General features: G+C 42.1%; 1 protein-coding gene across 1 annotated transcript in view; it reads left to right on the top strand.

The window, feature by feature from the left end:
* FNDC3B (fibronectin type III domain containing 3B) overlaps positions 1–15,618 on the top strand; it is a 187,696-nt gene that overhangs the window by 79,957 nt on the left and 92,121 nt on the right. Inside the window, exon 4 of the mRNA XM_058811847.1 lies at positions 11,962–12,038. Within this exon, the coding sequence (XP_058667830.1) occupies positions 11,962–12,038 (77 nt within the window). The remainder of the gene's footprint in view (positions 1–11,961; positions 12,039–15,618) is intronic.

Raw genomic sequence — 15,618 nt, 5'->3', positions numbered from 1 at the left:
TCACTGCTTGTGTGGAAGTGAGGAGAAAGAAAAGGAAGAGCACACCTGTGGAATCTTCCCTCTTTTGAGAGTGAAGCACTTTGGTTGTAGGTGCAATGCTCAAGTTGCACAGTTATGGGGACTTAGAAACACCATTCAAACTTGAGAGGTTTTGAACAGAATTTACGGTTTCTACCTACATCAAAAGTAGATAGTTGTTTAGGTGCAGAAATGCTATGAAGAAGGATTTTCTTTAATTTTTTAAAATTGCTTAAAAATAAATGAAATGAAACAAGGTGGGTGAGATTTGTGTTTTAATCTGTCAGTTCATCCCAACTCTGGAAGTGTTCAAGGCCAGGCTGGATGGGACCTGGAGCAACCTGGTCTAATGGAAGCTGTCCCTGCCCATGGCCAGGGGTGGAACTGGATGAGCTTTAAAGGTCCCTTCCATCCCAATCCATTCTGTGATTCTAAGATTAAATTAAGGCTGCTGTGATCCCCGTTTCTGTCAGGGCACACACTTGCTTGCACGTGCAAACCACAATGACCAAAGGTATGTTTTAGAATTCCACCTTTTGAAAATTACAGCTTTTTTTTAAAACAACACACTACCTATGTTTTTTTTAGCTGCCACTTCCCTTCCTATTGGACTCTTCACTTCCTTTACTAACTGAGATGTTAGATCCCAACAATAGAGCTGAAGCAGAAATTCAGATAATTCCGAGGACAGTTTCCCAACCTGAGGTTGTTAAGAGGAAATCAAGAGCATTCCTTGAATAGCTGCGAAGCGGCTGAATCCCTTCTGCCCAGCCCCTCTCCTCTCTGCAAATTCCAGGCCCTGCGGGTGCAGTTGTCATGGGGGGCTCCTCTGCTGTTGGGTAACCCCTCTGCCAGCCCCCTCAGCCTGGGAAGGGCCCCAGAAAAGGGATTATTCCAGCAGAACTGAGCCAACGGAGCCTCCTGAGCCCCCGGCAAGGCGCGGCCGCTCTTCCTCTGCGGGGACGGAGCCGCCGAAGACCTGGGAATGCTGAAAGGAAAACCTTTCACTAGCAGTGTTTGAAAACTTTTTAATAAGCTCTGAAGAGTGATGGCCAGTTGAAATGCTCGCTCCCTGGAGGACAGGGGGCTTTTAATCTCTATCAAGCTGCACGATGGATGTTTTGGGTTGTAAATTATTTTCGCAGTTGCTGTGGCCAACGAGAAACTCCCTTTGTTGCACCTGGAAATTCAGAGTGTTTCAAATGTGCTGTGGAAAAACTGTCTTAGAACTGTTCTGGTTAGAAGTGTTATTTGAATAATTAGAATAATTTAGTTAATGACATGATATTTGGCTCCCATTGACAATTAATTTATTTAGAAAGGGCAGAGTCTCACTCTCCCACTACATCATGCTGTGTGCTTGGATTTTTTTATCTGGGGACATGGGAAAATAAGAATTTATGGCTTATTTTCTGAAGGATGCAATGCTGTCAGTAGCCCAGAGGCATGTTTGAAACACAACTCAACTCATGTGCTCCGTGCAGAGGCTCAGCTTAGAACTATGAGAGATGAAGTGAAAACGAGGGGAGGATGACAGGGCCCTTCAAGCATAACCTGGTGACTCACAGCCTTCCTCCTCACCTTGAGTGTTTATAAATGAGAGCGGGATGTGGAAAAGTGAGTTAGTGCCTTTCTGGGAGAGCTGAGGAAGAGTCTGCTGGGGTCAGAGCTGTGAGGAGGAGCCGGAGTCAGCATAAGCAGCTCCCTGAGCCTCGCTGGGGTTCAGGTGCCTCTCAGGTGGGGTTTGAGCACCTTCGTTACTGGCAGGATGTGCAGGGGCCAGCAGCCAGGAGAATCGGGGCTCTGTGACACGAGCTGGGAGAAAAGCTTGGAAAATGGGTTTTGCTGGGGCTAGGGAAGGGCAGGCTTGAAGGAGATTGGGGCAGGGAGGGATTTCAGGAAAGGCTGTTGGAAGGGAAATTACAGAAAGCTCCTCTGTTATGAGAAGAGAGAAGAAGCAAAAGTGTTAAAGGAAAGAAGTGCACGTTTGTTTCAATGCAAAGGCAATGGGAGACACAGGTGGGGATTTCGTGGAGCTTCAGTCTCTGGAGATGCTGAAGAGGCAGCATCAGTCAGGGGAGGCTCAGGTGGAGCTGGGGCTTTGGCAGCTCCCTGTTTCAGGGAAATTCTTGGCTGCTGCACTCTTTGATCCAGGAGAACAATGCTCTGGTTGAGACGTCTCCATTTCAGATGCAGCATCTAATTTTTTAGTTCTTAATGGGAATTAAAGTGTGAAACCCTTGTGAAGGAAGGAGGAGATGGCTCTGCCTCTCATACACAAACCTCAGCTGGGAAAGCCCTGGGCTCACCAGCAACATCTCCAAGCCCTGTGCTGGATATCATATTTTACATTTTAGCTTGTTGGTTTTTTTCTACCTCAATTCTGGTGTAAGTGCAGTGCTGTAATAAGACACCCAACAGAGGGACACAGAATATGAATATGTAGTGAATATATATGCATTAACGAAAACTATTTATATGTTATGTATATATGAAATGTGCCTTTACTCCAGGGACATGGCAGGTCACCACAGCCTCACAAAATAGCCCCACACGTACCTGATAGCCACCAGTGTTGATGATTCTCATTCCCTCCTCACCCTCACATGATAGAGTGTGCTTGTTTGTGACAGGTGGATATTAATTGCTGTGTTTTTGATGAGCACATTCAAACAGAGCCTCTCAGATGATTCACTGAAGTTCAGGATCCAAACATGTCACAAACAGAACTCGTCAGCTCTGTGATGGCGAGGGCTGGCAGTGCTGGGTGGGGAGGGAGGGCTGCAGGTTTGGTTTAGCTCAGTTTCCCCTGGCTGGCTGATGTTTGTCCCTGTGGGTGGACAGGTGAAGAATAGCCACCACCTAATTGCTGCCTTGTTTGGGGCAGGTGGAAGGGAACGTTCTGTGTGACTTCATTGTTGGCCAGATTTGGGTCTGTTGCTGATTGTACAGTCCTTCTGGTGTTGCCATGGGAATGAAATAATTATATTGTGAATACTTGGAGCATTTTCTTCTACTGTTGCAGGAAAGTGGTCGTGTATAATTATTGCTGCCTTTGATGGAGGTTGTGCTCAGAGCTGAGTGTTCAGTATTTGTATAAACCTGTTGCAGAGAACAAAACTTTCTGCAAGTGAATGCCCTTTTGTGAATGTGGCTGAAGGCTGACACATGCACACACACACACACACACACACACACACACTCCCCAAAAAGCATTTATATCACTAGAATGTGTTGAAGAGCTGTCTCAAGGTTGAAAAGGAAAAAATAACATTTTGTGTGATGTTCTTATGGTTTGTTGTTTGTCTTTCAGGCAAATAGTGTCATATTGTATTCAAATGGAAATGCTGTTGATAAGTGGTGAAGAAGTAAAATAATTCTCATTTCAGGACATCTGTTTCCCTTGAAACTGAGTTCTGGTTAAAAGTTAGCCCACTGGTTATATAGGTCTGGTGGGAAGCTGATCTGGAGGGTCCCAATCCTCCTTTAGCTGTTCATTGCTTTAGCAGTGTAAAAACTTCATAAATGAGATTTTTTTTTTTAATGCCAAAGCGAAGCCTGATGCTGACAGAGATCTCCCATCATTTGTGTGGCTTGGCAGTAGTTGCTTGATGGGTTTTCCCCATTTCTGAGTTCAGCTTTGTGGTCTCTTTTTCTCTCTTGCAGCCTCATGCAGGGGCTAGGCTTGCAGTTTTCTGTGCAAAGTCGCTTCTCTCCCACATTTCGTGGGATTGCTGTTCTCTCTGTTCATCCATGGGCATTCTGGCATATTCCTGTCATGAAACAAAGGGTTATGCAAAGGAAAAAAGTTGGTAGATATGAGGAAGACTTTTTTTTCCAAAACAGATTATTTTTTCTGCGATACCCTACAATTTTTTTTCGCAGTCTGAAGTTTTAGTCGGGCTAAAGTATTGCTTTATGACCTAAATCCTGTTCTGGGTTTGTGTCCAGTTGCGCTTTCCCACAAACTTCCTGTGTGACCCTGCATCAGGCATTTCGTTAGTGTGCCCCACAGTTTCACTTGTGCAGCGAGGGGAGACGCAGCCCTGCTCCAGCCAGATGTTCTGGGGATGGATTCGTGAGTGCTCGCGGGGTAACGCGGTGCTGGGTCACAGAAACGCTTTTGTGCTCCTGCCTCCCATGTCAGGATGTCATCCCGGGCTAGTGTTCCTCACCCAACGAGTGTCTCTCCAGTTTCAGGTTGTTGTGCTGTGGCTTGTGTGCTAATGGATTCGTTTCAGATGTTTTCAAGCAGTTGGTTGTTCTCTTTGTTTCCAAAGTAGTCCTAATTTATTTAACAGTATTTGCCATTCAAGTCAACTGATTTTAGACAGATGTTTGTCTCTTGTGTTTCAGTCTAGACATTTATGATTTACAATCTGTAGCCCATCTGGTGAATTGCCATGGGAATATGCTTATTTTCAATGCTTCAAGTATTGCAACATACTCTTTGCAAGTGTTTTTGCAGTAGCGACTGGTGAGCCAACCATCAGAAAGGGTTTATTTTAGCAAAAGACTCTGACTTGTTTGTTCACATTAGGGCAGGAAAATACTCCATTTCTGTTCAAAAAAAACAACAACAAAAAATGTTCCTCTCCAAAATGTTGCCTGTAAGTTGAAACTTTGGTGTGACAGATATATGGGTCTAGTTTAAAAAAGAAACAAACCCCACCTGAAGAACAGCAGGAGACCTGAAGAATCCCCCTTGTCCAGCTCCATTCTCTGTGGCTGAACAAGTTTACTTGTCTAAACTTTTTGATGGACTTCAATGAGCTTTAGGTTGTCTGAATTTCTCATAGTGTGTAAATTTAAATGTCATCACTGCAGAATATGGTCGCTGGTGTGGGGTTGCCATATGCTCTGGGACTGGGTCCTTGTCCCCAGGTGCTTTCTCCTTTCCTTCCAGCCCCATGGCAGGAGGAGTAGTTGTGGATGCACCAGGAGAGGATGTGCCAGGCTGCTAAACAGCCTGTTGGCCTTGTCTGGACTCTTCCCTGCTTGTTAAATTAGTGAAGTGTGGTGAGCCCCAAAACCAAGGTGCAGGATGGCAGGTGAGGAGCAGGACAGCTCTCAGGATGAGTATCTCCAAATTCAAACCACTTCAAAAACAAACATTTGATGCTTGAAAAGTTATTAATTCATAGTTCTGTGGTGGACAGAAGTGAGCATTTTACCTGAGTTCCTTTCAGAATTTGGAATGGTGCTGCTGTGTGACTGCTGTAGTGCTGTGGTAGCTTTGGACAGGGCATGTTTGGGGCAACTGATAGCTTTTAGTTAATTTCCTGTTTTTACAGGTTACTGCATTATTTCAACAATATGCCCCAAACCAGAATACAACATCTGGGAGACACACATTGCAAACCAGCACGCTGCTGAGGAGGAATCTTGTGGTTCTGACATGAAAGGGTGGGATGCTGTTGTTTAACTCCAGGTTGGAGGTGCTGGAGCACGCAGCAGGTCAAGCAGCAAACACTGGCCAGGGGCTTCCAGGAGGCTCCAGAGTAAACAGCAAAGGTGCTGTTGTGTAAATAAGGCAGAAAATGCTCCAGGAGCTGCCTGCTGGATGCATTTGGCACAGATTTCTCTGCAGTTTGATTGGAGTTGGGTTGAGTGAGTCCGTCTGCACAGCGTTTGATGTTGAAAGCATCAGTCAGACCCAGACTGGAGCGTGGCTGGGGCTGTCGGGTCTGTGGCTGCAGAGTCCAAGGGCTGAACGTGTCATTCCAGCGTTTGGGGTTTGCAGTTTGGGCTTCAGAACAATTGTGCACTGGAACTCCGAGACACCAATGTGTTTTTTATAACATGCTTCGGTTTGGCATCTTATTTTTAATTATATTTATGGCAAATCAACTTGACAGACTGTGAGAGTGAGTAAAGAGCTGTTGGATTTGTAGTCCTGGGATTTAGAAAAAAACATTAAGTGGTCATAGAAGTCACAAGGAGTTCAAGAAGTGTGTGTTACTTGCTTCAGTCTCCACTGTCAAACCCTGTGTGTGCACATAGGGAGGTGATTGTGCTCAGTGATTAAGCCACGCACCTGCAGGATTTCTCAGGCTGATTTTTCTTTTTCCCTTTAGCTGTTCCATTTGCATTTGTTGTGGGATCCAAGATAATTTGAAATTCATGGAGCCATTTCTGTTAAACTTGAGGGTTTTGGTGATGTTTCCGAACTCTTCAAAGGTGAAGAAATCACTTCCCTACTAAACTCTGATCTGAATAGAAAATAATAGTTGAGAATGTGAATAATAGCCAGAATGTGCATGGGCATGTGGTAGGCATCCTTTTATTCACATCTTTGTGTGTAGATGAGGTAATCTTAAAATTATTGACAAATCTATAGGGAGAAGCAGGATAAAACTGCCTGCTGCCTATCTCAGGCATGAGCTGGTGCCATGGGGATGCCCAAGTGCTGGACACGTTTCTTAGCATTTATCAAAGCACAGGTAACATTATTTTAGCACCTTTCACTACCCCTGCCATTGGCAGGTTGAATGCAGCGTGAATGGGACTTTTTTCTGCCATTTCAGACTTCTCCAAAGGTATTTTTTAAAGCTGTCAACCCTTCAAGCACTTCATATTGCTAAAGCTGCTCCTTTTCTCTCTAATGCTGAGCTGCTTGAATCTACAAATTCACATTGATCTAAGGACAAAGTATTTAGATCTTGATCAGCAGCAGATTTAAGACTCTGTCCTAGGGACTTGAATAGACACCTGGGAGTTGGCTCTGCCTTGTACTGTAAGTGAGCAGAGTTAAGTTAGTGGCCAAATTAGCTCTTGTCCAGGAGACAGTGCAGTTCAGAATTGTGCTGATGCTGGTATGTGAAAGCTCTTTACATCCTGTTTTAAAGGTTTCCCCCAAATGCTCTGATATGCTCATGTGTGCTTGTGCTAACGAAGAGTTCTAGGCTGTGGCCAAAGGGCTGGGAGAATGCTCACCACAGCTCTGCTGTAGAGGAAAGAAGATGAATGGAAGGATCTGGGGTTGTTTTGTGTTTTTGTTTTTTTTTTTTTTCTTTTCCTTGTCATCACCTTGTTTAGTCCGTAAGCTGCTTTGAGAATAACCAAGTGGAGGGAGAAGACACGTGTGCCTGACAGGGAGCCTGTTTGTGCTTGTTTCATTGAGGAAATTGTTCCGGAACAGCTGCTCATCCATGTGAAAATGCAAACCCTTGGGTCCCAGCCAAGGTCAGCAAGCCCTGGGTCATTTGTTTTAGCAAAGCAGACCGATTTGCCCTTAATTATCTCTCCTTTTCATTCTGTCACACCTTTTGCTCCATAGATTTACTTCCTGAGAAGGGCCACGTGTGAAAGATGGGATACTAGTTTTGTTGAGGATAAGGGAGAGGCAGAATAATTTTTCATGGGTTAATTTTAATTGTTAAGCTTTATAAAATTTAAGGCATTTACCTCCCTGGATTTAATTTTTCACTTAGCTAGTTCAGTAGGTTCTTGTCATTAAAATGTACAAGATTCTTAACTTGCAAACTCAAATTGCAAAATCCCTAAATTTCATATTGTTTCTCTGCTAGTGCAGGTATTGTGGTGTGAAATGGTAAATTGCCATGTGTTTGCTGGGAACAGTGCTGAGAAATTCCTGTACTTCAGGAAACTTCCAGTAATTGCTCTCAGAATGGGAACTTGATAACAAAGCCTGGTAGAGTTTGGTAATTGCAAAACAGTCACTAGAAATTCTGTATAAAACATATGCCCATGTGCTGGAGCTGGATGTGAAATATATTCTACAAGGGACATCATAAAGAAGAGCAATGCTCTTTAAGCATGATGATAATGGTGTAGTAAAATGACTTCTTGCCCTATAATGTTATGTGGAAGGAGAGAAATAGGAAAGAAGTGTTGGAGGAAAGAAGCTGGAGGAACTGAAATGCCAGATTCTGGCTTCTGTAATTTAAGGAAAGAAAACTGATTAAAGTGATCTTTAATGCATGCATTAAAGGTCACTGGGGAACAAGGAAAAAAGCTTACTTAGTCCAAAACTGGTTTTGTACAAGAATTTTGAAAGTGTCACGGGTTGCAACCCAGGCTATAATTAGCCTTGAAAATCTTGGGACAGAAGTTTCTCAAGTACATTGTGACATTATTCCAGAAGGAGTAAAATGACCAGAGGAACTGTCAGTCTGTGCCTGACAGGAACATCCTCTCCAGGGCAAGTGGGAGACAGAGGTGGAAGGGAGCCCTGTTTTGATGTGCAATAAAATCACCCAGTAAAACATGGTGCAAGAAAATGGTTGTTGTTATGTGAGACTGAGTGTGCAGGTGTTTTTTTTTTTTTTTGAAAGGCAATAGATTCACAAAACCTTGCTGGTTATTTGAAATGGTTAAAACAATCAGCTTTTATGCCGTCAGAGGGGTGACAGAGCAGCACAAGGGAACAGGTGTTTGGGAAGAGGAGGAGAGGCTCAGACTGGGGTGTCAAGGTGTTAATGAGTTCTGCCACTGTATAAGACTGAGTTGCTTCTTTTGCTTATTCCAAGTTTTATTCTGTTAAGTATTAACGTGTTGCAAATAGGAAACTGTGCTCTGCCAGCTGGGGACAAGTGGGGTCTGTCCCTGCCTGCTGAGGTGGACATTGGTGGCTTCTGCTTTTCTCTTCTTTCACAGGAGGGGGAATAATCTCCTTGCACCTGCATTTTGGACAGGGCAGCCCTGCAGGAGCCAGAGGTGTGCTGTGTTCCTGGGAAGGGAGCTCGGGGTGGAATTTGGCCACTGGCTCTGTCAGCAGAGGTGGCCGAGCTCTGCTGGCTGGGTTTCTCGAGGAGCTCAGCAGACAATCTGCATTTGTTAACAGGTTTGGAAAGTACTCCAGCCAGCTCACTTCAGTGTGCAGCATCTCTGATAGCATGGAAGGAACTTTTCTCCTTTGCTTTCCTTTAAAGTAAACTTTGTATTGAGCCACAAGCTTCAATTAAAACTTGCAAAGTTGTGATTCCCAAGAGTATAAGGTACTTATATTCAACCTGTGATTACAAGCAGCTGAGGAACATCCTCCTCTAAAGTTCTGCTTTTTAATAGGTCAAAACTATTTGAAGTAATAAAAAATACCAAAAAAACCAAAACCCCAAACCAACCAACCAAAACTCAAGCCAAACAAGATATGGCTTTATTTTACTATTAATTAGGGAGTGGTTGGGCAACAAGAAGAATCTTTAATAATTGCTGAGACTCACTGAGCTGTGGAGATGGGGGGTCTTTATTTTACTACCACTTGAAGTTGTTTTGATCCCATTGATGAGAGGAATGCAATAATGTGTGCTAAAGTCATTTGGCTAACCCTGAAATCAAAGCAGTGGAAACAAAATCTAGCTGCAAATCACCAGGCTGTCAGTCTTTGAAAAACCTGTTATCCAAATGACTTTAACAGTTTGTGGGTCATATGCAAGGTTAAGACTCCTCTTGCACTCTGCACGTTTTGATGATAAAACACAATATTGCTTTTTTTTTATTGGAGTGGAAGTGTTACAGTCAACAGTATCAGTGTGGGAGTTTGATTTCTTCCTGCAAGTAGATCACTACTCCATATGAGCAGTTGGCACAAGGTTTGGAAGGACAGATATGAGGCATGCCGTGCTGCTTATTTGTTGTATATTTCTGCTCTCTGTGTAGAAACTCCAAAACTGTTCCATTTTAAGTTTATTTCCAAGTCAGAGTAGCTATTTTTGAGAACAGCTGGCCAATACATCTATAAGAAGTTTTGGTGAGGGGCTGAAACAGGTTATGCATAAATATCAATTTTACTGAGCAACATTTACATGTAATATTTAAATAATTGTCTATTTAAATGGTGAACTCAGGATTTAAAAATTTATATCAACAGGTTTTTTGCAGTTTTTTGAGTTTGAGAAATCACTGACAAGGAATGTGTCGCATAACTGTTAACTATTCATTTTACATATTTTCAAGCATGTTCTGTTCTGAAAAACTGAACAGCTCTTGAGATAATCCAGTGTGGATTAAATCCTGAAAAAAGCATCATTGCATGTTCACAATATCAGCCTTTGCCTTTTATGAACTGTCCAGCTTACTGTGGAGTAAAACTTGGCAGTGTGTACAGAGCAAAGCGGATTCAGAGAGAAATAAAAAACTCCAAATAAGTTTGACGAGATTTTTTTTTTTGATTGGGAAAACACATTTATTCAAACAGTATTTCTGTTCTGAACCAATTGTCACTTCATATTTTTGATGGATTTAAATAAAGCCATTTAGATGGCAGCTCCTTCCCAATAATCATATACTGCTCAGGCTGAATTTTTTCCATTGACACTAAAATTGTTGGCTGTGGAGACAAATACTGTTGTGAGGGTCATAGGCTAAGAGAGAAATCCATATGAGCTGAATAATAAGTAATAACTTTTTTCTCCTTACTGGGCCTGTAGTGTAGGTAAATTTCCCCACATAGATAAGTGTAGGAAAGTATGAAGTCCAGCAAAACCAGATCCAAAATATTTAAGTTTAAGCTTCAGAGTTCCCATTTGCCTTATACACTCTATGATGGTTTGCCATATTTCAAATCTAGATGTGATTAGTAAAAGCTGTAGGGGCTGGTTAGATTCTAAATAACTGGATAGAGAAAACAAACCAAGATAAGAGGGGGTAAAAATAACTCAGATGGATTCCTGTGTGTAACTTGGATTTTGGGAGGAGGGAAGTTCTGCTGATTGTACCAGAAGCAGCAGGAGTATAAAAATGCAGATGGAGAGGGAATGACTGCTAATTTAATGTGGACTGGTTTTGCTGATATCAGACAACAGACTGTGACTCAGTTTGTTGTTGGAGGTTTCATTAGATGAGTCTAAAATTTAGGAGCAGTCACTCCTACGGGCCATTGCATCCCATCTGTGCCTGAAGTGCTTCATATGTTTTAGTGTTCAGCTTCCTGCCCTAGAATGTGATATGGTTGGGAGATGTTGGATGGCTTCTCCATCAGAGAAGGTGATGGAGTTTCCTTTTGTGTTGTCAGTCAAAGCTGAAATTCAGTTTGCAGTGACAAAGAGCAGGGTCCTGCTGAGCTCCTCTCAAGAGTTGGACCATGGGGGCAAATGGGCTAATTAACAGTTCCGTGTCAGATTTTAATATGTAATAAGGAAGGAATGAAATTAATTTTTCTTTTCCAAGCAGTAAACTCTGATTGCAAACATCTGTCTGATGTTTGGGGGGTTTGCTTTACTGACTGCTGCATGTGATGTTCCCAGAGTTAATGGGTGAATCAGTCAGCAGTTGAGAGAACTATTTCCATTTTATCTAGACACTTTCTTTTAGCTGTGAGGCTCCATTTCCAGAAGCACAGTGGTTATAGCACTTGCTTTGTTGTACTTGTACTCAGTGCCTCAAAATGGAACTTGCATGTTCAGGGCTGGATTTCAGAGTGGAAACCATAAGCTTCTTGCTTGTATAACCACATTCCAAGGTTAGTCTGAATAGCTGAGATAATGAATTTGGTCTTTGTGCATTCTTAAATAGATAGATAGTTTTTCACATATGTGACTTTTCTCTTTTTTTGCTACAATTGGACGCTTTCCTTGGGAGCTGCCTAATTCCAGGCTACACAGTTTCTGCTTTGTTCCCTGCTCCTATGTCTTTGACAAGAATAACTTAAACAGAGTTCAATATAGGAATTGTGGGCTGCTAAAGAACATATTGTGTTACTGCTTAATGCTGTATAAGTTGATCAGTGGGTAATATAAAGTCTATGTTCTAGCTGTTTTATGATGAAAATATTATTTCAGCAGAATATATGGTAAAGTCATTGAACAATGATCTTATTCTCAGAATGATGGCACAAGGCATTTTCCATATACCAGAAATTAGTGGAGCTGCTCATTTTGTTATTGCAGGCTTCAAAAGTAAAGCTATTTTTAACCTTTTCTAAGCCATCATGCTATTTTTTTAACTGAAAAAACTGATATCTTATTACTCTCTTTCTGTTAGGACCAGCAGAGGTTCCCATGATGTCACCCAATGGATCCATTCCCCCTATTCATGTGCCTCCTGGTTATATCTCACAGGTATGCTTCTTGAAGAATTAAAACTTTTATTAACAAAATAATAAGAATTTTTGAATGTAAAAGCAAAAGCATTGGTCCACATGGAGAAATCTACTTGGTTGAAGTTTATTTAGAAATTTTAATGAAAATGGTGATACACATCTTCAGGCCTCATGCACTTGACTGATAGTCACCCACATTTACACGAGTGACCAGGGATGTGCACCTTCACACCCTGGTATTTGGGGTAGATTTGGGTTTGGGCACCTGCAAAAGCTCTGCACACAGACTGAGCCTATAAATGCAGCTTGGATTGTTTGTGAGAGGGGAAGAAGTCCTTGATGTTGGTGAATGCCTCAAGTTCTTGTGTGGCAGTCAGAAAGGGGCAGGAGACCATGGAAGTGAGAGAAGGAGCCACTGTAGCAGTAAAATATGCAGTTGATCCTCAGTAGCTTCCCAGCAGAAATCCTGCAGCATACCAAGAACTGGGGGTTTTGGTGTGCTTTCAAGAATAAATGGGATTTAACTACCTATTTATGGAAAAAAAATGGAAAAGGTTTCACAAACTGTTAGGTTTTGGAGCTCTTGAGCAGCTACTGCTCTTCTGTGTAAATAACCCCAGATTACCAGTCTGTTCCTTCCATCTTCTGCAAAGCTTGGACTCTTTCTGAGGTAAGGAAAAAAACCCAAAAAAACAAAACAAAAGATTGATATAAGGCGTAACAGCTGTGATCAATACAATATATCAAATAATGTCACCATTTTCTTGAGACCTGGACCAAAAGCTTCCTTAAAAGTACACAAAGTATTTTAGATATCCTTGATGAATAGCATAAGAACTCTTGATAGATATAGTTTGGCATCTTGTTAAGCAGAAAATAGATGATGTCCTGGAGTCTCTTCCCCTCCCCGGGAAACATGTGAGCTTGTGTAATTCTGAAAAATTGTGGATGGCGTCATGCTTAAATCCCACAAAATACTGCAATCACTCTGTGGTATTTTGACTTCTGAACAGAGTGAAAACATGCTTCAAGTGAGAGGGAATTTGTTAGCCCAGGAGAGAGGGTAGGATGTCAGGGTGGTCTTCCTGCTCCTCAGCCCTCCCAAGGGGAGTGGTTGGAGTTCTGAGACAGCATTTGCTGCTTAATGCTCCTCAGGGGCTCACCTAATTTAATAGACTGGCCCATGTCATGCAGAGGTTTATCTGAAGATTTATTCTTCCTTTGAAATAACGTTTAACACCTTTTTAATATTAAAATGTTTATACCTCTCCACCTCTGTGCTGAGATAAATGGTTGGGTATAATTGGAATGCTTTCCAAACCAGAGGGGTGAAAGTCTTCCAGCTGTATCTCTGTCTGAGCTCAGTTCTTCTGTAAAGCTTTTTGTGGGGCACCATAATAATTCCACTAAAGAAGCCTTTAAGTAGTTTCTTAACCAGAAAAAAATCCAACCAAAAACCCTCTTCTGAAGCAGTTTTTCCAGGGAGCTGGAAATATGTTGTAAAGTTATAGGGGGAAACTCTGTATTCTGCACTTTTCTGCAGTGGAATGTGTGTTCTGCTCTGTGGTGAGTCTCTTGCCTTTTTAGACTGCTTCATATTAAATAGGAGTTGAAAGTCTGCAGTAATGAAACTAGCTCTTTGTTGTAATAAATGTCTCTGCCTTATTTGCTCTTGCTTTTTTTTCTATTGCTTCAGAGTTAAACCCAGTCTTTTATGATAAACAATTAGAACACAACCTAAATTTAACACATCAAGGGAAAGGCCATAAAGCAAATTATTGCACTCTAGGATATGAATCAAAATATATTTGATTTTTCGGTTTGATTTGTCCCCAAAGTGTACATCTAAGAGTCAGGCAGACTGCAATGCCCCTCCAGAGAAGCAACAGTGCCTATTAAAAAAAGGCATGAAATCTTATTTCCATTTTGTTATGCCAAGCCTGTGTGAGCTGTGTTAGCCCTGAATATTGCATGAGTTATCGAATGATTGCAACCCTGGATTAATGTGGTGCTTCATCACCTCTTTGGAAAAATTGGCAGCAGGATGTGAGCCCTGCAAGGTCAGCCCCACTGGAAGCAGCACAAACACAAACTCTCTCTCTAGACTTCAAGGACCACGTTAATAATTGTGACTAGAAGCTGGGTTTGTTGATGTTGAGGAGATGTTCCTAATGATGAGGCTTAGCCAGGGCAGGAAATGATCCAGGAAAATAATAGAAAACAAAGTCCTGTTCAAATCTTTGATGTTATGGTTTTGCTCTCAAAAGACCAGCTCTTGAAAGAGCCAGAATTTTGGATTATCTTTTCAGCAGACAAACCTCTGTGCACCCCTGGCAGATAGGAGCTGTCAGATCAGGGTTCATGTCCCTGCAATTCTTTATGGGCTAAGGGTTAGTTAAATATGGACCAGAGGAGAAGTTCCTTGCTGTGCTCCTGGTGGACAATATCTCTGCTGTAAAAGTTGGTTCTGGAGGGTGACATGGCAGAGAAATCTGCATTAAATGTGTGGGATGTCAACTTTTTTGGCTTCAGCTGTTAAGTGAGATTAAGGATTTGAAGGCTAAGGTGTTAAATTGGGGGACATCCTCATGGGTTGTTGTTCCTACTTTTCGGTGTTTATCTGGGAGGAGAGGAGGAGGGTTTGAAGTGCTCTAACCAGGAGAACTAGAAAAATTAAAATATCAAAAAGCAGGATCATTAATGTGTTTGTTTAGTGCTGCTGGCTGTGGACTGCTCTCTCTGAAATAAATCTGGAGCAATTCTTCTTGAAATTGAGAAGCTGCTTGTCTGTAGTTGGACAAAAAATTTGGCATGAAACTCCACTTTTTATTTTATTTACATGTTTGTTAATATGAGCTCTCTGCCACAGAAATTTTAAGGCTAAAGGACAAATTTACTGGTTGGACCATGAGGTGCACATGTGTTGAAGAGCCTCCACAGGTTTTCTATGGTCTGAAGTTTTCCATTTGAGCCATGGTCCTGCAGTTCAGTATTCCTGCACCAAGCACAAGGCATTTCACAGAACTAAAGCATAACTTCTGGAAAGAGGAATGTCTTTAAATGACATTTAAAATGGCAGAAAAGTTATCCCATCCTTGAAAATCAGGATTTTGGTCCTGGGTAGATCCTGTCCCCTAGGAGAGGTGTTCTTCTCCAGAAGCATGTTTGGCTAGCATCAGGTTTGAGTGACAATCTCCTTGGTTTTGTGTGGCTTGCTGCTCACAGAGCTGCTCTGGGGGTTCTGTAGGCTGCAGCCAATCCTTTAACAGGGTGATCCTCATTAAAGCTCTGAACAGGAGGAAGGTTGTGCAGATCTCATGTGGAGCAAGCCATGAAGTGATGCTCCTTTTGAGTTCATGGGCTCTGGTCCTGAAGAGCTGTATCATTCTAGATTTGAATTACCCCAAAGTGCTTGCCAGCGTTCTAGATGTTTATCTGTCTGTTTTCCACACGGAAGGTATAGATGTAATTTGGTGTTTGATTTAATACTGATGGATTCTGAAGATAGTGATGCAAACTTGCCACGACTGGCGTGAACTCGGATTGGCATCTTTAAGAAATTAAATGAATAAATAAAATGTTGACATCCAAGTGCCTCG

This window comes from Ammospiza caudacuta, chromosome 11, assembly GCF_027887145.1.
Source record: "Ammospiza caudacuta isolate bAmmCau1 chromosome 11, bAmmCau1.pri, whole genome shotgun sequence".
Taxonomy (NCBI): Eukaryota; Metazoa; Chordata; class Aves; order Passeriformes; family Passerellidae; genus Ammospiza; species Ammospiza caudacuta.
This window is presented reverse-complemented; position numbering and strand designations above follow the sequence as displayed.